Source organism: Macaca mulatta, chromosome 1 (assembly GCF_049350105.2).
Source record: "Macaca mulatta isolate MMU2019108-1 chromosome 1, T2T-MMU8v2.0, whole genome shotgun sequence".
In the NCBI taxonomy this organism is placed as follows: domain Eukaryota; kingdom Metazoa; phylum Chordata; class Mammalia; order Primates; family Cercopithecidae; genus Macaca; species Macaca mulatta.
Window position 1 is genome coordinate 39,930,094 of NC_133406.1, and position 23,513 is coordinate 39,953,606.

At 39.0% G+C, this 23,513-nt stretch overlaps 1 protein-coding gene across 2 annotated transcripts in view; it reads left to right on the plus strand.

The window, feature by feature from the left end:
- Positions 1-23,513, plus strand: part of RGSL1 (regulator of G protein signaling like 1) — a 98,571-nt gene that overhangs the window by 12,093 nt on the left and 62,965 nt on the right. The window contains exons 4-9 of one of the 2 annotated variants that reach the window (XM_015122377.3): positions 1,710-1,839; positions 10,055-10,159; positions 11,170-11,331; positions 12,359-13,326; positions 22,393-22,455; positions 22,874-23,096. In XM_015122377.3, coding sequence (XP_014977863.1) covers positions 1,710-1,839; positions 10,055-10,159; positions 11,170-11,331; positions 12,359-13,326; positions 22,393-22,455; positions 22,874-23,096 — 1,651 coding nt within the window. The remainder of the gene's footprint in view (positions 1-1,709; positions 1,840-10,054; positions 10,160-11,169; positions 11,332-12,358; positions 13,327-22,392; positions 22,456-22,873; positions 23,097-23,513) is intronic. The other variant, XM_078001081.1, reaches the window with a different exon arrangement.

Consider the following 23,513-nt stretch of genomic DNA (forward strand, 5'->3'; position numbering starts at 1 on the left):
CAGCTCCTCCTTGTACCTCTGGTAGAATTTGGCTGTGAATCAGTCTGGTCCTGGACTTTTTTTGGTTGTTAGGCTATTAATTATCACCTCAATTTCAGAGCCTGTTATTGGTCTATTCAGGGATTCAACTTCTTCCTGGTTTAGTCTTGGGAGAGTGTATGTGTCCAGGAATTTATCCATTTCTTCTAGGTTTTCTAGTTTATTTGTGTAGAAGTGTTTATAGTATTTTCTGATGGTAGTTTGTATTTCTGTGGGGTCGGTGGTGATATCCCCTTTAGCATTTTTTATTGCATCTATTTGATTCTTCTCTCTTCTTTATTAGTCTTGCTAGTGGTCTATCAATTTTGTTGATCTTTTCAAAAAACCAGCTCCTGGATTCATTGATTTTTTTTGAAGGGTTTTTTGTGTCTCTATCTCCTTCAGTTCTGCTCTGATCTTAGTTATTTCTTGCCTTCTGCTAGCTTTTGAATGTGTTTGCTCTTGCTTCTCTAGTTCTTTTAATTGTGATGTTAGGGTGTCAATTTTAGATCTTTCCTGCTTTATCTTGTGGGCATTTAGTGCTATAAATTTCCCTCTACACACTGCTTTAAATGTGTCCCAGAGATTCTGGTATGTTGTATCTTTATTCTCATTGGTTTCAAAGAACATCTTTATTTCTGCCTTCATTTCGTTATGTACCCAGTAGTCATTCAGGGGCAGGTTGTTCAGTTTCCATGTAGTTGAGCGGTTTTGATTGAGTTTCTTAGTCCTGAGTTCTAGTTTGATTGCACTGTGGTCTAAGAGACAGTTTGTTATAATTTCTGTTCTTTTACATTTGCTGAGGAGTGCTTTACTTCCAATTATGTGGTCAATTTTGGAATAAGTGCAATGTGGTGCTGGCCTCTCTGCAATTTCTAATGACGACTCGACTATTCTCCAGAGGCATGTTTTCTCCCAGTTTTTTTTCTTTATGGCCTTTTTCTTTTTTCTTATTTTTCCCCTTGTCCCCACTCCTGTTTTCCTTTTCCACTATGTAGACCTTAGACTTACCAGTGGCCTCCACATCCCCTACAAGGGGCATATAGGATCAGAAAGACCACTCTAAACCCTGATAACAACAAGGTTTTGCTTTCCATGAGCTCTGGAGAGTTGAGAAGAGACATTCTATGCTGATGCTTACATTTGATTTCGCAAGGATAACCCTGAAAACTGAAAAAAAAATTACCTCCTTTCTCTGCAGCTTGATTCCTCAGGAATACATCCTGTGTTCTAAATGATGGTATGTGTGAATCTTTGTTTTTGTACATGTGCAATTGATAGGGGTTACGAGCTTGTTAGAAATTATGAGTGTGTTTACAAAGAAGCAAGCTGAATAAAGTTGTGATCTGACACCACAGACCCAAATCTTTTCTGCTTTTCTTCTGTCAAGCAAGACTTAGATTTTTGCTTTAACAACTTCACTCAGGAATAAGAAATAATTTTTTCATGAAAGATGAAGCTTTTTATTTTCTACCGATCCATTTACTTCTTTGCAAATCTCTGCTCCTCTTTGATATTACTTTTTTTTAAGTCCAGGTTCTAGGTTTATAGAAATTATTTTTAATAAACGCACCTCTCCTTCTGGCCAGACACTGCAAGTGTGAGATGATTAGTTGCCCCTTACTAAGTTGTATTTTTTTTAACAATTCAGTTTCATTAGCATTTTTGTTTCTATTTTGCTTCAACTCTAGATTGCCAAATACAAAGGGTTATTGACCTGGTTGGAAAAACACCGATTGCCTTTCTTCTGTAAAACAAACTTGTGTTTCCATTACATTCTCTGTCAGGAGCTCATCAGTTTCATCAAGTCCCCAGAAGGAGGTAAGCATTGGTGTGCGTGTGTGTGTGTTTGTGTGTGTAGAAATATAGGAAGTCACATTTCCTAATGATCTTATGCCTGTCAGTACTATAGTAAGATATAAATATTGGCTGAATTTATAGATATGTGCATAGCTCAGCCCATGTTATGGCAATAGGTAAACTCTTAGCTGGAAATATTGGTATCTAGAGAAATATGCAGTAATCTGATGGACTGGGCTGTTTATCTCACTGTAGTCAGAAATGAGAAAATTAATGGTGGCCACAGAACATAGTAAAATTGCCTAATCTAGAACCAACAGATTTCACCACCTTCATTACTACCATCTGGTTTAAGCCACCAGAATTTCTTACCTAGTTAATGAAATCATCTCTTAATTTGTCTCCTTGCTTTTACTCTTGCTCTCTTGCTCATAGAAGCCATAGTGAGCCTCTTAAAAATTAATTGGTGGTGGTGCTGGAGGGACTCCTAGGAAGATGATGAAATAGGAAGCGCTAGGAATCTATTTCCTCATCTAGACAACAATTGCACTGGGAGAATCTCTATGATGTCAATATTTTGAAACTCTAGAGTCTATTGAAGCTTGAAACTTTCAGGGGGGAAGTTTAGACAGTAAATTGTAGTTGATCTCATTCAATTTCAGCTCTTTGCACAGTAGTAGCTACTTACGCTCAACCCCAGCCCCATGGCACAGAGTTGTGCACATGTTCCTGGGGCAGCTTACAGGAGCTAGGGTGGGCAAAAAGAACCTTGTCTTCCAAATATTAAGGATCTGTGATTTGATTGCTACTTCTGATCACAGAAGTCCAGGCAAAGATGTTGGCAGTCATTATTGTTGGACTTTCCCATTGTTGTAAGCCCCTCTCCCTCTAGCTGAAATGATTTTTAGGGGATTTACAGAGCTGACATCTTCCCCTTTCTTCATTTTTCTCTTTTTTTTTTTCTTTTGGGAGGCAGATCTTAAGGATTAGGGCATTCAAAAACAACTGCATATATGGAGAAAATTAGAAAGTAACTGCCTATGCTTAAAGAAAGTTGCAGGCTCGGAAAAGATATAGGAAGACAAGTTTACACCTCAGGCCAATTCTTGGCACAGAGATATCCTACAATAATAATAAAAAATTAATAAAAATAACAACAACAACAAAACCCCAGCAAACTCTGTGAAAAGGAGGGAATCTGATTTCCAGAGTTAACACATCATTAGGTTCAAATACTGAGTTTTTAACAACAACAACAACAAAAATCAGAAGGCACACAAAGAGGAAAGTATGGATAATTTAAAGAAAATAAAGATAAACCTAAAGAAGTTGTCCTTAAGAGAGTTCTGATGGTAGATCTACTAGATAAAGACTTTAAAACAACTGCCTTAAATATGGTCAAAGAGAAAGTTGGGAAAGTGATAAATGAACAAAACGGAAATACTAATACAGATAAAAACCTTAAAAAAAAGTAATTCTGTAGCTGAAAAGCATGACTAAAATGAAAAGTCTACTAGAAAGATTTAAAGGCAGATTAGAGCAGGCAAAAGAAAGAATCAGTAAACCTGAAGATAGGACAGTAGAAACTATTAAATCTGACAAACAGAAAGAAAAAGGTTTAAAGAAAATTGAACAAAGCCCCTTGATGGGACTTGTGGGGCACCATCAAGCAGGTCAACACTCACTCATTATGGAAGTCTAGAAAAAGAGTAGAGAAAGAAAGGTGCAAAGAGAATATTTGAATATATAATGACTAAAAACCTCTCAAACTTGATGGAAGACATGAATATAGACATTAAAGAGCCCAATGAACTCCAAGTAAGATGAAAGCTGAGGGAGCTTTCCTGCAAGAAATGCTCAAGAGAGTCCTACAGGGTGAAATAAAAGAACACTAGACAGTAACTTGAAGCCATATGTAGTAAAGATCTCAATAAAAATAAATTTAATACCAACACCATAAAATAATAAAAATAATATTTAAAAGCTATCATCATTATAATATTTATAACTGTACTTTTTTTAAGATTTAAGAGATTAATATATGTTTTAAAAGAATAACTACTAGTCTAAAAGATAGTATTATTGTAACTTTGGTTGGTAACTCCACATTAAATTTTGTTTTCCACATAATTTAGGATGTTAATGCACGTTAATGAATTATTAGTTTATATTTTGGGGAACACAATGTAATTTTGTGACATCGACAACCAAAAGAGGTGGAGATAGAGCTGTCAAAGAAGCAAAGTTTTTTTTGTGACTGAAATTAAGCTGGTATAAATCAACTTAGAATGTTATAAACTTAAAATGTTAAATGTAATCTTCATGATAACTGCAAGGGAAATAGGTACAGAATTTACACAAAAGGAAATGACAAAGGAATTTAAGTGTTTCACCAAAAAATCAATTAAACACAAAGGAAGACAATAATCCTGGTAATGCAGAACAAAAGAGCTATAAGGTGTATAGAAAGCAAATAGCAGCATGACGTAAGTTTCTTAATAGTAAATTACTTTAACTGTAAATGGATTAAACTCTCCATTAAAAAGACAGAGATTGGCAGAATAAATTTTAAAGCAAGATCCAATTACATATTGTCTGTAAGAGACTCACTTTACAGTCAGAGACATAGATTGAAAGTGTATGGACAGAAAAAATATTCCATGTAAATAGTAACCAAAAGAGAGCAGGGGTGCCTATAATGATATCAAACAAAACAGACTTTATTTAATTAATTTATTTTTATCCTTCAAAAAATAGACTCCCCTTCCAAAGTAGACTTTACATTTTTTTAAAAAGTTTACAAGAGACAAAGAAGGATATTACTTGTTAATGCAAGGTTCAACATATCAAGATGTAACAACTATAAACATCTACACACCTAATGACAGACTCTCAAAATATATGAAGCAAAAATGGACAGAACTGAAGAGAAAATAGACAATCCTCAAATAATCATTGGAGACTTCAATACCTCACTCTTAATAATGAATAGAATAGTAAGACAGAAGATAGGTAAGGAAATAGACACTTAAACAATACATTAAACTAGCTAGATCTAAGACATATACAGGACACTCCACTCAACAACAACAGCATACACATTCTTCTCAAGTGCACATGGAACATTTTCCTGGATAGATTATATATTAGGCCAGAAATTCTCAACAGATTTTAAAAGATAGCATACAAAGTATCTTCTCTGACCACAAACGGATGAAATTAGAAATAAATAACAGAAGTTAAAGTAGAAAATTCACAAAATTGTGGAAATTAACACAGTCTTAAACAATGGATCAAAGAAAAAATTACAAGGGAAATTAGAAAATACTTAGAGATAAATGGAAATGAAAATATAACAAAACTTGTGGGATAAAATAAAAGCAGTACTAATGGGAAAATTTATAGCTATAAATGTTTACATTTTAAAAAGAAAAATCTCAAATAACACAACTTTACAACTTAAGGCTCTAGAAAAAGAACAGCAAATTAAACCCAGTGCTAGCAGAAGAAAAGAAATAAAGATTAGAGCAAATAATGAAATAGAGCAAATCAATGAGATCAAAAATTGGTCCTTTGAAAAAGTCAGCAAAATAAACCTTTAGTTAAGTGGATTAAGAAAAAGAGAAGACTGGCCCAGTGTGGTGGCTCACACCTATAATCCCAGCACTTTGGGAGGCCATGGGGAGACCAGCCTGGCCAACATGGTGAAACCCTGTCTCTACTAAAAATACAAAAATTAGCCAGGCATGATGGTGGGGTCCTTTAATCCCAGCTACTCATGAGGCTGAGGCAGGGGAATCACTTGAACCTGGGAGGCAGAGGTTGCAGTGAGCCGTGGTCATGCCACTGCACTCCAGCCTAGGTGACAGAGCAGGACTCTCTCAGAAGAAGAAGAAGAAGAAGAAAAAAAAAAAGACTATAAATCACTAAATTCAAAATGAGTCTGGCCATGGTGGTTCATGCCTATGATCCCAGAACTCTACAAAGCCAGGGTGAGAGGATTGCTTGAGGCCACAAGTTCAAGACCAGCTTGGGCAACATAATGAGACCCAGTATCCACAAAAAATGAAAATAAAAAATCCAGACAGGTGTCATGCACCTGTAGTTCTAGCTAATTGGGAAGCTGAGGCAGGAGGATTGCTTGAGCCCAGGAGTTTGAGACTGTAATGAGGAGTTTGATCATGCCACTGGACTCCAGCCTACGTAACAGAGCAAGACCCTATCTTAAAATGAAAATAAAATGAAAGTGGGGACATTACTATCAATTCTACAGAAATAAAAAGGATTATAGAAGAGTACTCTGAACAACTGCACACCAATAAATTTGGTAGCCTAGATGAAATAGAAGGATTCCTAGAAACACAAAATCTACCAATGCTCAATCAAAAGATATAGAAAATCTGAGTAGACCTATAACTAGCAAAGAGATTTAAATGGTAATCTAAAATCTCCTGACAAAGAAAAGTCCTGGACCTGATGGTTTTACTGGTGAGTTTTACCCCAAATACTTAAAGAAGAATTAATGCTAAACTATTCCTAAACTGTTCCAAAAGATTGAAGAGGCAGGACCACTTTCTGACTCATTCTTTGAGGCCAGCATTACCCTGATACTAAAGTCAAACAAGGCGTTATAAGAAAAGAAAAGTATCGGCCAATATTCCTGATGAACATCAATGCAAAAGTCTGCAATGAAATACTAGCAAATCACATTCAACAGTATATTAAAAGGATTAAACACCATGACCAAAAGGAATTTTTTTTTCCTGGAATGCAAGGACACCTCAATATATGAAAATGAATGAATGTAATATACCACATTAACAGAATGAAAGAAGAAAACTACATAATCATCTCAATAGGTGCAGGAAAAGCATTTGACAAAATCCAACACCTTTTCATTTAAAAAAAAAATCCAATAAACTAGGATTAAGAGGAAACTATCTAAACATAATAAAAGCTACATATGAAAAACCCATAGTGAACATCATACTCAATGACAAAAAACTGAAAGCTTTTCCTCTAAGATCAGGAATAGGAAATGCCTGCTTTCACTACTTCTATTTCACACCATACTGGAAACTCTCACCAGAGCAATTTGGCCAAAAGAAGAAGGAAAAATAAGAGACATCATAATTGGAAAGAAAAAGGTCAAATGATCTTCATTTGCAGATAATTTAGTATTTTATAGAAAAATCCAAAGATCACACGCACACACACACACACACACAACTGTTAGAACTAAGAAATGAATCCAGCAAAGTAGCAGTATACAAAGTCGACAAAAAAGAAAAAAAAAATCAGTTGCACTTCCATACACTTACAATGAACAATCTGAAAGGAAAATTATAGGAACAATTTCATTAACAATAGCATTAAAAAGAATAAAATACTTAGGAATTCACTTAAGGAGGTGAAAGACTTGCACAATAAAAACTACAAAACATTGCTGAAAGAAATTAAAGAAGACATTAAAAAAATGCCTCCCATGTTTATTTATGGATTGGAAAACTTAATGTTGTTAACATGCCAATACTACCCAAAACAATCTACAGATTCATGCAATCTCTGTCAAAATCCCAATGACATCTTTTGCAGAAATAGAAACGTCAATCCTAAAATTTCCAAGAAACTCCAAACAGCCATAACAGTTTTGAAAAAAAGAACAAAACTGGAGGACTCACCTTCTGATTTCAAAACTTACTACAAGTTTATAGCAATCAAAACAATGTGGTGGCATAAACACAGACATATGAAAAGATGGAATAGAATAAAAAGCCCAGAAATAAACCTTCACTTGTATGGTAAAATGATTTTTGACAAGGGTGCCAAGACCATTGCACGGGAAAAGGACCATCTTTTCAACAAATGGTCCTGGGTAAACTGGATGTCCACATGTGAAATAGTGAAATTGGACCTTTACATAACACCATATATGAAAATTCACTCAAAATGGATCAAAGACCTAAATTTAAGGCATAAACTGCAAAACTCATGAAAAAACATACGGAGGGCAAAATCTTCACAACATTGGAATTGGCAGTGATGTCTGGATATGATAGGAAAGGAAGAAGCAACAACAAAGAATTGGGTTTCATAAAAAATTAAAAAATTTGTGCATCAAAAGATACTATCAAAAGTAAAAAGGCAGCCTAAATAATGGAAGAAAATCTTCAAAATCATATATCTGAGAAAGTATTGATCTCCAGAATATACAGAGAACACCTAAAACCAACAACAACAAAGAGCAACATGATTCAAAACTAGGGAAAATACTTAATTAAACAACACATTCCTCCAAAGACGATATACAGATAGCCAATAGCACATGAAAAGATGCTCTACAGGACTAATCATTAGGGAAACACAAATCAAAACTATAATGAGATACCATCACACACCCATTGTGTACCAAGAAAAATAAGATAACAAGCATTGGTGAGGATGTAGAGAAATTGGAACTCTTTTGCATTTGTTGGTGGGACTTTAAAATGGTACAAACTGTGGAAAATAGCATGGAGGTTTCTCAAAAATTAAAAATAGAATTACCATATGGTCCAGCAATTTAACTGCTGAGTATATACTCAAAAGAATTGAAAGCAGGGTCTGGAGAGATATTTGTACATTCATGTACATAGGAGCATTATTTGCAATAGTTAAGTGTGGAAACAGTCCAAGTAACCATCAATGGATGAATGGATAAGCAAAATGTGTGTGAGAGAGAGATATATATGCAATGGAATATTATTCAGACGTAAAACAGAAATTATGACAGACTATGACACGAATAAAACCTGCAGACATTATGCTTATTGAAGTAAGCCAGTCACAGAAAGACAAATACTGTATGATTTTACTTATATGAGGTACTTAGGATAGTCAAAGTCATAGAAAAAGGAAGTAGAATGGTGATTGTCAGCAGCTGGGAGGAGGGGGAATAGGGAGTTACTGTTTAATGAGTAAAGAGTTTCAGTTTTGCAAGATGAAAAGAATTTTGGAGGTGGATGGTCATGATGGTTGTACAAAATTATTAATACACTTAATGCCACTAAACCATACATTTAAAAATAGTTAAGATGGTAAACTTTATGTTATATGTATTCTCCCACAATAAAAATATTGGAAAAAATGTATTTCAGATCACATTATTTCCTCACTGTCTGCACTGCTTCTCAACACCTCCAATACTACCAATGACTCCTGTGTCAATGAGAAATTCAGCACCCCTACAGTGATCTTCAAGATCCTAGAGAGCTGGCCCTATTTCCTCTCTTACCTCGTCTCCTCCTACTTCCCTCCTCTCACTCATTCCATTCTAGTCACATTGGCCTCCTTGCAGTTCCTCAAACATGCTGGACACATTTCCACTTAAAGGCTTTGCACTGGCTTTTTCCCCTACCTGGAATGCTCTTTCTGTAGATACTCACATGGCTCCTTCTCTCACCTCCTCAACTCTTTGTACAAATCTTGTCTCATCATTGAAGCACTACCAATTTCTTTTATCCTGCTCCACCTTTTTTCTATTCTGATTATAACCTTCAACCTCACTAGATAATGTTCTTATTTATTATGCTTATTGTATGCCTGTCTCCTTCACAAGAATACAGACTCCTTGGAGGCAGGGATTTTTTGTCCTGTTTGCTGATGTATATCAAGCACCTATATTGGTGCCTGATACTTAGTAGGCATTTAATAAACATGTATTGAAAGAATGAATGAATAAAATTTTCACCTAAAGTTGAATTAGTCACTTTTGGCTCACTAGCCAAAGGAAACTGAATATATTTCACCCCAGGCAAATTTAAGATTCAGGAGTATTCACAGAGTAAAATGTTGTAAGAAATCACCTGCTATATTCAACTAACCCCCTTCTATATATATATATATATATATATATATATATATATATATATATATATGTAAAGTTAGATTAAAATGCACACTAAGGGCAAAGTCCCTGTCAGGTTGAGACTGTAGAAGGGAAGGGGCTTTGGTTGGAGGGTGTTTATGAGCTGTGAATTGTGCGCATGCTTGTGCGTCCCTCCCATGAACCTTAACATGTGTCACTGGATGGTGCCTAGCTTCAAAAGCACCACATAATCTGGACCCTATTCATCTAACTGGTCACAATTTGTCCTCACCACACTAAACAAATGGGGGTCTGGCAGTGTGCAAGGCTGGGAGAGGGGCCAGGGGAAGAGTTCATTCTTTCTATCTTATGGTGGAATTTTCCTGGCAGCCAAGATGATGAGATGGAAAAAGGCAGACCAGTGGCTACTCCAGAAATGCATTGGCGGGGTCAGAGGGATGTGGCGCTTCTATTCCTACCTCACAGGCAGTGCAGGTGGGTTCTTGGGGTTGTTCCTGGGGCTTTTGCAAGTTCTTAATGGTTTTCAGGTTGCCCTAAGCCCCAGTTAACGGTTATGTGTGTTTATGGTGAATATAAAAATGTTTAATAATGCAGTTTGGATAATAATCTTTGAAAACTGAGGTCCATAGTGTAGGTTAAGGGAAAAGCAGTCAGAGTCCCTTTTACTCATTTATTCATTCATTCATTTAACAATATCATTGAGCACTGCTATGTGGCAGCCACTGCGCTGGTAGCTTGGGTTACAAAGGTGAACAAGAGCCATAAGTCCCTGCTTCACAAAGCTGCTATTTTGGTGGGGAGACAGACAAGGAACAAGTAAACAAATCCCGGTAATGGGAGTGATGGGAACACTGGCTTCTGTGCTATTGAGTCCAGTAGTTTCTGGGTTCTGGGAGGCTGGTAGCTGGCCCTGGCTGACACTCCAGCTCAACAACATTAAGTTTTATCCAGGCCTTAGCCCTAATTTTAAGGGTGAAATCCTGGATTTCCAGGGAGCAGGTAGGGAAGATCTAGATGGACTACATCTTTCACTTTGCCACTCAGAGTTCAGGCCTTGCCAAGTTTTAACAAAAGGGGATGTAGTCTTTGACATCTTTTGGCTCCAGTGTCCTTCTGCAGGCCATTCTCAGTCCACGATCTAGGAAATGTGTCTTTTTTTCCCCCAATCTTCATTTTTTTGGACAAAATTTAATTATTTCATAATCCACCCCCAGAGTCTTGCAGTTTCCCCTCCAGTGATGGTTTTTCTAACACCAGCAACAAAAAGTCAAAGGATTCCCATGCATTAAGCCTCTCCTCCCCATGCCTCCAATTCTCCCCCACAGTAGAACTTTTCTAGAGATGATACCTTGAACTAATCACCAGGAATGATGATTGATGCAGTGGAACAGACTGGTGGGGGATATCAGCTGATTCACCCAGATGCAACCACCAAAAGGGCAAAACTAGGGTATAGCTCTGTGCCTCTTCTGTCTCACCTGTAGGTGAAGAATTGGTGGATTTCTGGATCCTCGCTGAGAAGATCCTGAGCATAGATGAGATGGACCTGGAAGTGAGAGACTACTATCTGTCCCTCCTCCTCATGCTGAGGGCCACCCATCTGCAGGAGGGCTCCAGGGTGGTAACCCTCTGCAACATGAACATCAGTAAGAATTATAAAGCATATTTTGGGGGGGATGCAACAAAAAAGTAAATCCAGTGTCTGATAATCCTCAGTCTCCTTCTTTGCAGGAAACCCCACCTTCTTTCCATCTTTGATGTGTCAGAGATGCTAGTGGCAACCCCAACCCTTAACCAGGAAAGTGTTGAAAGACACCAGTTGTCCTTAAACTGGCACTTGCCTCTCTGTGAGATATTACCTGCCAATGAAGGCTGATTGGAAGGAAGGAGGAGGAATTGGGGCAGGATACTTGAAAAGCACCTGTAACATTTAAGCCTACATACTTTTGTATTTTATTTTTTTAATTGGGATTCTCTAGAACAAACTGCAACCCACCAGCCAAATGCAGTGTACGTGGCCTGCGAGCTAAGACCATTTCTACATTTTTATAGGGCTTTTAAAAAAAGAAGGAAATTTTATGTGATTTACAGAGCCAAAATATTTACCAGCTGGCCCTTTACATAAAAAGTTTGTCAACTTCTTCTCTAGAATGTAAGATTTATTTATATTTGTTTGTTCATTGATTAAATGAGGAGGCATTCCTAACTTGAATACAGATATGTTCCAAAAGATGTGCAGTTTGAGATTATTCGCACTCCTCTCTACTCACATAGGTAATTGAGAATTGACAACATTAAAATCAGGGCTAGTTCTACTTATCCAAACCTCTTCATCAAAAATCCCGTTCAGACATAGATGTCTCTTGTTCTTAATCATTTTTCTTGTGCTTTTGCTCTTCTTTGAAGTAACATTTAATAGTCTAAAAAGTAACTAGAAGAATCCCGTAACATGGCTTATTTCTATGGAGAATAAGATAAAGGGATCACTGTATGCTGAGAAAACCATAAAAATGTGTCGACTCTATATTTTAACTCTTCATACTCCAGGATTGTGTGAGGAACTAATAAAATGCTATACAAAGACATTTGAAAAAATTTAAAAACCTCTCCAACATCATCATCACTGCCATCATCACATCATTTTCACCCATCATTTCTCTGTATTATTTCCAGAGTCCCTCCTGAGCATCTCCATCTGGCATCCCAACCAGTCAACCACTAGGAGGGAGATCCTGAGCCACATGCAGAAAGTGGCTCTGTTCAAACTCCAGAGCTATTGGCTTCCCAACTTTTACACCCACACCAAGATGACCATGGCCAAGGAGGAAGCATGCCATGGTCTGATGCAGGAGTACGAGACTCGCTTATACAGCATTTGTTACACCCACGTAGGAGGGCTCCCTCTGAACATGAGCATCAAGAAGTGCCACCACTTTCATAAACGGTACTCAAGCAGGAAAGCCAAGAGGAAGATGTGGCAATTGGTAGATCCTGACTCTTGGTCTCTGGAAATGGACCTCAAACCAGATACTATTGGTACGCCCCTACAGGAGACATGTCCTCAAGAGAAAGTGGTTATACAAATGCCTTTCCTGAAAATGGCTTCTTCAAAAGAAACAAGAATCAGTTCCCTGGAAAAGGATATGCATTATGCAAAAAAATCCAGCATGAAGAAGAAAGCCAAGAGCCACCTCCACATGGAAGGCCTCTTTGAGACAAAGGTCTCTACTCGCCTGAGGACCGTCACCCCCATCATCCATCACTCCTCCAAGATGACAATTCAGAAGGCCATCAAGCAAAGCTTTTCTTTAGGATACATCCACTTGGCCTTGTGTGCTGACTCCTATGCAGGGAATCCTTTCCGGGACCACCTGAAGAAGCTGAATTTGAAAGTGGAGATCCAACTTCTTGACCTTTGGCAGGACCTGCACCATTTCCTCAGTGTCCTTGTGAATAACAAGAACAATGGGAATGCAATCTTTCGTCACTTGCTGGGTGACAGAATCTGCGAGCTCTACCTGAATGAGCAGATTGGTCCACGCTTGCCACTCAAATCCCAAACCATTCAGGGCCTAAAGGAACTGTTGCCTTCTGGAGATGTGATCCCCTGGATTCCCAAAGCCCAGAAGGAGATTTGCAAGGTAGGCCATGCCTCACAGAAATGAGTTAGTATCTGGCAAATTAGGACAAAACTGACTAAAAATCCCATCTGGTCACCTATACTGGCTAAGTAACTACATAATTACCCACATAAACCTTCACATATTGAAGAGTTGGTTGTTCTGTTAAGGCAGGGGTCCCTAGACCCTGGGCCACAAATCTGTATCAGTCCATGGCCTGTTAGGAACTGGGCCGCACAGCAGAAGGTGAGCAGTAGGTAAGCAAGCATTACTGCCTGAGCTCCATCTTCTGTCAGATCAGTGGCAGCATTAGAGTGCAAACAGTATTGTGAACTGTACATATGAGGGATCCGGGTTGCATGCTTCTTGTGAGAATCTAATGCCTGATTATCTGAGGTGGAACAGTTTCATTCTGAAATCATCCCCCCAGCCCCCAGTTCATGGAAAAAGCTGTCTTCCACAAAACTAGTCCCTGTGTCAAAAAGGTTGGGGACCACTGTCTTAAGGCACACATTTTGCATCCTTCCCCAAATCAGCCAATAACTCTAAAGTACAGTGGAGGTGGGGAGTGGTTGATGTCCATTCCTTCTTCACTTTCTTGTTATATGAAGCCTCCCCAAACCATGAACCTCAGAGTATTCTATGAGGAAAGTTTTAAATTTCTGTTATAAACATTATGTATTGAAAACAAGGTCTCCCTTTATTAGACTAGCCATCAAGGAAAAGTCCAATTAGGATGAGTTTATTCTCCACAATAGATCATGTGCTAAGTCACAAAAAGGTCTTAACGAATTTAAGATTAAAAATATTCCATAGCCAGATGTGGTGGCACATGTTTGTAGTCCTAACTGCTTAGGAAGCTGAGGTGGGAGGATCACTTAAGCCCAGGAGTTTAAGGTTACATCTATGATCACACCACTTCACTCCAGCCAGGGTGAAAGAATGAAACCCTGTCTCTAAAATAATAAAATGAAATAACATTACAAGTTTGTTTGTTTTTTTGTTTTTTTGTTTTTTGAGACAGAGTCGCGCTCTGTCACCCAGGCTGGAGTGCAGTGGGGCGATCTTGGCTCACTGCCACCTCCCTCTCCTGGGTTCAAGCAATTCTCCTACCTCAGCCTGCCGAGTAGCTGGAATTACAGGCGCCCACCACCATGCCCACCTAATTTTTGCATTTTTCTTAGAGACGGGGTTTCACCACATTAGCCAGGCTGGTCTCAAACTCCTGACTTCTGGCAATCCACCCCTATCAGCCTCCCAAAGTGCTGGAATTACAGGCGTGAGGCACCGCACTTGGCCACAAGTATTTTTTTTTTTTTTTTTTTTTTTTATCAAGTGCAATGGAGTGAAACCAGAAATCAAGAATAGAAAATGGGAAAATTTATAAATACACAGAATTAAACAACACACTTTTTTTTTTTTTTTTTTTTTTTTTGAGACGGAGTCTCGGTCTGTCGCCCAGGCTGGAGTGCAGTGGCCGGATCTCAGCTCACTGCAAGCTCCGCCTCCCGGGTTCTCGCCATTCTCCTGCCTCAGCCTCCGCAGTAGCTGGGACTACAGGCGCCCGCCGCCTCGCCCGGCTAGTTTTTTGTATTTTTTTTTTAGTAGAGACGGGGTTTCACTGGGTTAGCCAGGATGGTCTCGATCTCCTGACCTCGTGATCCGCCGGTCTCGGCCTCCCAAAGTGCTGGGATTACAGGCTTGAGCCACCGCGCCCGGCCTAACAACACACTTTTAAACAACTAGTAGCTCAAAAAAAAATCAAAAAGGGCATTTGAAAATACTTGAGACCAATGAAAATAAAAACAACATACCAAAACTTACGGGATGTAGCAAAAGCAGGACTAAGATGGATGTTTATGGCAATAAATGCCTACATTAAAAAAGAAAAATCTCAAATAAACCACCTAACTTTACACCTCACAGAACCAGAAAAAGAAGAACTAAACCTAAACTTATCAAAAGGAAGAAGAGGATAAAAGTTAGAGAAGAAATAAATGAAATGGAGACTAGAAACTCAATTTTTAAAAACATAAAACTAAGTTTGTTTTCTTAAGCAATAAATGAAATCAACAAATCCTTAGCTAGGCTTAAAAAAAGAGAAGATTCAAATAAATAAAATTGTAAATGAAAGAAGAGACGTTACAATTTATTCCTACAGAAATAAAAAGGATAATAAAAGACTATTATTAATAATTATACATCAACAAATTGGACAACCCACAAGAAACAAATTTCTAGAAACATACAACTTACCATGACTAAGTCGAGAAGAAATTGAAAGCCTGAACAGACCAGTAACAGTTAAAGAGACTGAAGAAGTAATAATAAACTTCCCAAAAAAGAAAAACCAGGGACAAGATGGCGTCACTGGTGAATTCTATCAAATATTTTAATAATTAATACTAATCCTTCTTAAACTCTTCCCAAAAATACAAGAAGAGAGAACATTTTCAAAGTAATTTTATGAGGCTAGAGCCACCCTGACACCAAAGCCAGACAAAGACACAAGAAGAAAGTAAACCACAGGTCAATATCCCTGAGGAAAATCGATGCAAATATTCACAAGAAAATACTACCATGGCCAGGTGCAGTGGTTCATGCCTGTAACCCCAGCACTTTGGGAAGCAGAGCTGGGAAGACTGCTTGAGCCCAGGAGTTCGAGACCAGCCTGGGCAACATGACAAAACCCTGTCTTTATAAAAAATAAAAATATTATCTGGGCATGGTGGTGTGTGCCTGTGGTCCCAGCTACTTGGGATGCTGAGAAGGGAGGATTTCTGGAAGAATTTGAGGCTGCAGTGAGCCATGTTCATGACACTGCATGTCAGCCTGGTGACAGGCAAGATGCTGTCTTTAAAAAGAAAAGCAAAAAATACTAGCAAACCAAATACAACAGCATATTAAAAGAATTATACACAATTACCAGGTAGGATTTATCCCTGGGTTATAAGGATGGTTTGACCTACACAAATCAATCACTGTGATGCAACGCATTAACAGAATTAAAGATAAAAATCACATCATCAACTCAACAGAGGCCAAAAAATTACTTGACAAATTTCAAAATATTTTTCTCTCAAAAAGTACACATATAAGGAAGATACCACCACACAATAAAGGCCATTTATGAAAAGCTTGCTGCAACATCATACTCAATGGCGAAAGGCTGAAATCATTTCCTCTAACATCCAGAACAAGCTAAGGATCCTCATTCTTGCCCCTCCTGGTCAACAGAATACCGGGAGTCCTAGCCAGAGCAAGTAGACACGAAAAATAAAAAATAAAAGGCATCCAAATATAAAAGGAAGAAGTGAAACTATATAGAAAAAGTAAAACTATCATGCCTCTGTTTGCAGATGACATGATCTTTTATGTAGATAACCCTAAAATTACCACAAAAAACTGTTAAAACTAATAAGCAAATTCAGTAAAGTTTCAGGATAAAATCAATATTCAAAACCAGTTGTGATTCTATACACTGACACTAAACCTGCATACTATTTTTCACACTGGATGCCCAAATTTACATTCGTTTGTGGGAGTGTAAATTGGTGTGACCAGTATGGAAAACAGTATGCAGGTTTCTCAAAAAATGAAAAGTAGAATCACCTTTTGATCCAGCAATCCCACTTCTGGGGATATATCCAAAGGAATTAAAATCTGGATCTTGAAGAGATATCTGCACAATCATGTTCATTGCAGAATTATTCACAATAGCCAAGATATGAAAACAACTGAAATGTGCATCAAAAGATGAATGGATAAAGAAAATGTGGTGTATATGATGCAGTACTATTCAGTCTTTAAAAAGAAGGAAGTCCTGCCATTTGCAACAACACAGGTGAGACCTGGAGGACATCATGCTAATTAAAATAAATGGACACAGAAAGACAAATACTGCATAATCTCACTTATGTGCTGAATCTAAATCAGATAAATTCACAGAAGCAGAAAAAAGAATGACAGTTGCCAGCGGCTTCAGGGAGGTGTTGATTAAACTGTACCATGCTTCAGGCATGAGAGATAAATTTACTGTACAACATATGAAATATCGTTTAACAATTCTATATTGTATACTTAAAATTCACTGAGAGAATAGGTCTTGTGTTAAGTGTTTTTACCACAAAAGAAAAAAGAAACACAAACAAAACCAAAGGGAACAGGAAGAAATTTTTGGAGGATAGGTTTGTGGTATTGATTGTGATGACAGTTTAATGGGTGTATACTTATCTTCAAAGACATTAAGTTGTATACATTAAATTTCTACAGGTTTTTGTATGTCAATTATACCTTAATAAAGGGCTTAAAAATAATTTTTAAAATACATACATAACATATGTGTGTATATATATAATAAATGTATAATTTTCATAATGTATATGAATACATATATGCATATAATGTACATCTATTATGTACACATAAAATATAGTAGTATTATATTTCAAATGAGACATAATGTGCATATGTAATATTTATAGACATGTATTTCTATTGTTTTGCTTATTTTCATTTTTTAACTTTTATTTTAGGTTCGGGGGTACCTGTTCTGGTTGGTTATATAGGTAAACTTATGTCACAGGAGTCTGTTGTACAGATTAGTAGCGCTTGGGTCTTGGGGTGCACGTTCACTTATGTAGAATGGTTGGATGTAGGCTGCCCACAGAGCCAGGATATGTGACCCTGCAGCACTGCCTAGTAGCTCAAGCCCAGGGGTTCGGTTGTAACTGTGATTCTACCCTGAGGGACAGAGCACAGCCCTGGCCCAGCGTTGGGGAAGAAGGGGTACTCTGGAGGTTTGGGCCCACAGAGTGGGTTTGGGAACCTGAGCCAGTAGCGCTCAGTGGCAACTCAGGTCCCTAGGGATGAGGCACCATGTAGTCGTGACTCTGGACCCTGGGATGGTGGGGCTCAGAAGCATCCCATACTGTGAAGCCAGCTACAGTGGCACCAACTATCCTAGAATACTTGGGATACAGTGAAAGGGATGTCTTAGCAGCTAGGACTCTGGAGGGATAGTTCAGCTCCAGGGAAGCACGATACTATAATTCTTTTGGCCTGTAGTGTGGGGTTCCTCAGCTCAGCCACTGTTCTGTTTCCCTGGGACCCGGGGTACTATGCCATCTTAGCCGTGGAATGCACAGCTGCTCAGTGCCACGTCAGCTTAGGGCCAGGGGTGTGACTATTCCAGGTAGCCCAGGCACTATTTCCCTGGGATGTAAGATGCCACTCAGCTTAGGTATTGGTGTACATGACCACTCTTCTGGGAGGCAGGACACTGTTTTAAATCAGGCACTGAGAAGATGTGACTGCTCTGAACAGCCAAGGTTCTGTTCTCCCAGGGGCCAGGGTACAGCAGCAACTGGGAGAGGTAGATGGAAGAGTTCTACCAACGCATCATTTTCCCAGGAGGGCGTGTGAAACTTTGGCTTCAGTTCACAGGTTCCGGGCTCAGCAGTGACTGGGAGAGAAATATGGCGCAGCTGCACCAAGGCACTGTTTCCTCAGGAGGCAGTATGCCATTTCAGTTCAGGCCCCTAGGGGCAGAGTGCAGCTGTGGCTGAGAGTGGTAGATGAAGCAATTGTATCAAAGTGCCATTTCCCCAGGAGAGAGCTTAATGTTCAGCCTGAAGGAGTTGGGTAGAAGTGGGCAGAGCAGTTCCACTTGTGGTTGGCCCCAAGGGAAAGAGTGTGACAGCTGCCTGCAGCTTGGCTTGGGGATGTTAGACCATGGGGTGGGGGTAGTTTGGCAGCAGTTTACCCTCAGGGATGAAGAGAAGTTGTGGCTGCTTGCCCCTGGAGCAAGATACATTCCAGCAGTAATATCAGGTCCAAGATGGTATAGCACAGTAGTCTTGCAGGCCACAGGGGGCAGGGCACAGTGTCAACTCCTTCTCTTGGGGGAGCATAGCTGTGTGGCCATTAGGCAGCTCCCTCGGCTGGGCTTAGTGCCTGTGAGGACTGCAGGGGACCCCAGTGATGAGGACTGTAGGTGTCTAATGTGTTAATGAGGGCTGCTGAGATCCTCTAGCCTAGCTTTTCACAATAGGGAGAGGTTCCTCCTGGTCCCCAGCTGATCTAGGCTTGGGGAGTGGGTGGTGGAGACCCAGTGTTTCCTTTCATTCTCTCTGAGTTTCTGTGTTCATCAGGGTTTCTGTTACTCCTTCAATGTACACTTCAATGTACACTTTCCTTTTGTTATTTTTACTTTTATTAGAATGTAGTTATTCATGTATTGTTTCAGTTGTGTTTATGGAGGCATGGGCAAGTGCTAGGGGCTTCTAGTCAGCCATCTTGCTGACATCACTCAACCTGATCCTTGGTTTTCTCATCAGTACATTGGGGATCATAATGGCTGCTTCAAAGACACTCTATATGCAGCGCCTGGTAATGAGTAGGTAAATACATGTTCATCCTCTTCTGACCTCTTTTCAGACACATATAACCTTAGAATAAGTCATTAGAGGTTCTGTCATCCCTTCTTTCATTGTATAGCTGATGGGTCAAATTCTCAGGTCTCACTGCTATTTACTGACAAGTGCAGAGCCAGTGTCCAGATTCCTGTTCAGTCTATTGCAAGGTTAGCAAACTACAGTCTGGGCACCAAATTCAGCTTCCCACATGTATTTGCATGGCCAGCAAGCTAGGGATGGTTTAACATTTCTTTATAGTAGAAAAAAATTTAAAAAAGAACATATTATGGCACATGGTTAATACATGAAATTCAAATTTTAGTGCCCATAAATAAAGTTTTATTGCAACAAAACTGTACCCATTTGTTTACATACTACCATGTCCTACAACTACCCAGTTGAGTACTTGCAATAGACTATATAGCCTATAGTAAATATCATAAAATATTTACTATCTGGCACTTTATAGAAAACATTTGCAGAACCTTGATCTATTGCATCATACACTGCTCTGAGAAGGGGCCAGGAGGGTTTATCAAGTGATGGACAAGCTCAATTCTAAAGGCAATCCTAATACATTCTAACAAAAAACTATTATAGGGTTTTTAGATGCTGTTTTATCATATTTATTATTTTTGGCTACTATTTTAATGCATATCTGGTTGTTTCTTTTAATAGAAAATGCTCTATTAAGCTTTGTTTCTTAAGAAATAAATGTATTTATCAATTAATTATTAGGTAGAGTCTTGTTTTTTTTTTTTTTTTTTTTGAGACAAAGTCTCCCTCTGTTGCCCAAGCTGAAATGCAGTAGCATGATCTTGGTTCACTGCAACCTCCACCTCCTGGGTTCAGGTGATTCTTCCACCTGAACTCCCCAGTAGCTAATTTTTGGTACTCCCTGGGGGTGGCATGCGCCTCCCACAGGTGCACGCCACCATGCCCAGTTATTTTTTTTGTTTTTTATTTTTTGGTAGAGCTGGGGGTTTCACCATGTTGCCCAGGCTGGTCTCAAACTCCTGGTCTCAAGTGATCTGCCCACCTCAGTCTCCAAAAGGGCTAGGATTACAGGCGTGAGGTGTGAATCACTGTACCCAGCCTGAGTCATAAATCTTTTTTATTTATTTATTTGTTTGAGATGGCATTTCACTCTTGTTGTCCAGGCTGGAGTGCAATGGCATGATCTTGGCTCACTGCAACCTCCGCCTCCTGGGTTCAAGCAATTCTCCTGTCTCAGCCTCCCAAGTAGCTGGGATTACAGGCAGGCATCACCATGACTAGCTAATTATGTATTTTTAGTTGAGACAGGGTTTCTCCATATTGGTCAGGCTGGTCTTGAACTCCCGACCTCGGGTGATCCGCCCGCCTCAGCCTTCCAAAGTGCTAGAATTACAGGCGCAAGCCACCGCGCCTGGCCTAGTCATAAACCTTTTAAACCAAATGGGATGTTAATAGGGTGCTCATTTCACACATGCTTTTTTATTATTTATATTTAATATATATTTACAGTTACTTATTAATGAGTAACATTATATTACATTACATATTGCTCAGATTCAATCACTGAACTGAATTGTCTCAGGAATATACTTCACTCAAGTTTCCCAGGAGCCAAGGAGATTTGTTAAAGCTACTAAAATTTATATCCCTAAACTCACCTTTTGGCTGCATGATTGAGGCAGTTGGCGGAGATAATCTTACATTCTTAAAAATTACTATCAACAATTCATTGCCTACAAAATAATCCCCAGATTACTCAGCAAGTCATTCAAGTCCCTCATATATAATTCCAACGCATCTCTGCTTCCTCTCTTGCCACTTCCCCATCCCTGGGCTCTTCACATGAATGCTACATTTCAGCCCACACTGGAGTACTCATCATTCCCGAACATGTTCTTTCCCATCCCCATGCCTTTGTTTAAGCTCTTTCTACTGCCTGGCATGATCTTTACTCAACTTCCCTATGATGAGCTCCTACTTATCTTGCAACGTGCACATTAGATTAAACCTCCTTACCTTTATGAATTCTTCCTGGATTTCCCTGACTGAATCAGAAGCTTTGTTCATACCCCTGTTAGAGCATGTGTTATGCTGCTGTTCATGCTGGAAGTTGAGCTCCTTGTACCAACACTTGCAGCATGTTGATCTCTATATTGCCAGCAATTTGTAAAGTGCCTGACACATAGGAGGCATTCACAAAGCATTTGTCAAATGAATGAATGAGTGAAACTGAGAGCACGGGTTAAAATATCTAGCTAAGCACTAACTCACAGGTTTTGTTGTGAGTTGGTGTGGGAGATATGAGTAGACACACCGAAGAAAGACGCTTGGTTTTCAGGGCCATTTTGAGAAAAAATGGGATATTACTTTGGAAAAGAATGAAATAATATGCCGATGTCAAGTAATAGTTCTGTAAATTATTTGTCATCTCTCTTCTTAAGTAAATATTTAGTGCTTTTCTCTGAGACTTAGAGAGAGGCTGTGTTAGCTGCTCTATTCAGAGATAAAAGAATGCCTCCTAGTTGGTCATAGCTAATGTTTGCTGTTCCATTAGATCTCCCAATTACAGAACCCAGAATCTTCAGCCTACTCTGCTCCCAGGTGAACATGTTCAGGAAAGATGCAGCAAGCTGACCATCCACCTCATAATGCATAGGCTGTGTTTGGCTTTCAGATGCTGAGTCCCTGGTATGATGAGTTCCTGGATGAAGAGGACTACTGGTTTCTCCTTTTTACGGTAGGAAGGACTTTGGATTGGGAAGGAATCATGAGGATGAGGGAAGAAGAGAGAGTAATTGCTGTTTTAAAAGGCTTATGTGTTAAAGTAAATGAAATTGTTATTTTTCCTAGAGTCAACCAAAGATTGGCATGGTCCCTGTTGTTCTAAAGCTAAACCTCTCAAGGAAAAGGACTCAGTGCATAAGATGACTTTGAAAAAGTCACAATCATAGAAAATTTATCCCTTATAGAAAATGAGTTCGATTAGAAAAGGGTGGAGGTTGGCATGTAAAGAAGCAATGGTTCTTAACAATTGAAAACAACCTGCGTAATAGCCGTATGACAGGGAGGCATGGAGCACTGAGTTATTACAAAACTATTGCTTCTGGTCTAATTCCTGTAACAAATACAGTCTTCCCCTCACCCTCTTCTCTTAGACACAGAATAAGTTCATCAGCTCCAGACAGCATAAAAGAGAATTTATAGGCAAAGAAGAGAACATTCTTCTTTATAAGAGGATTCAGCATTCTCTAGAGTTAAGCCAGGCTTTGGCTGACATGAAGGAAATGGACTATATGCAGTGGCGAAAGATAGCTACTGAGGACCTGAAACAAGGAGGGTCTCTTCAGGTAGAGCTGACATCTCCAGTGTTTCTCACAGGTCAGAGCAGTCACTGTAATTTTTTTGACCTTTACATATAGGCAACTGGAAAATAATATTTAACGTTTACTAATTATTTACTAAGCGTCAGCACTATGCAATGCAGAGATTACCTCATTTGATCATCAAAATAGCCTATGAGGTATGTACTAAGTAACTGAGGCACAGAGAGGATGTGACCTCCCCAGGGTCACAGTAAGTTGCAGTCAGGATTTGAATCCAGACAGAGTCACCGTAGAGCTCCCTGCTGGATCTGAGTGAGCCAGAGTGCTCAAGTGTAGCTAGACTCTTGCCCACCAAAGCATCACCACAGTTGATGCTGAATACTTCGTTTCATGCATCTGATAAGCATGTTCCACCTCACCACATTTCCTCCAGAATAAGGTCCAAGTGCATTTCTGTGAACATATTTTACAG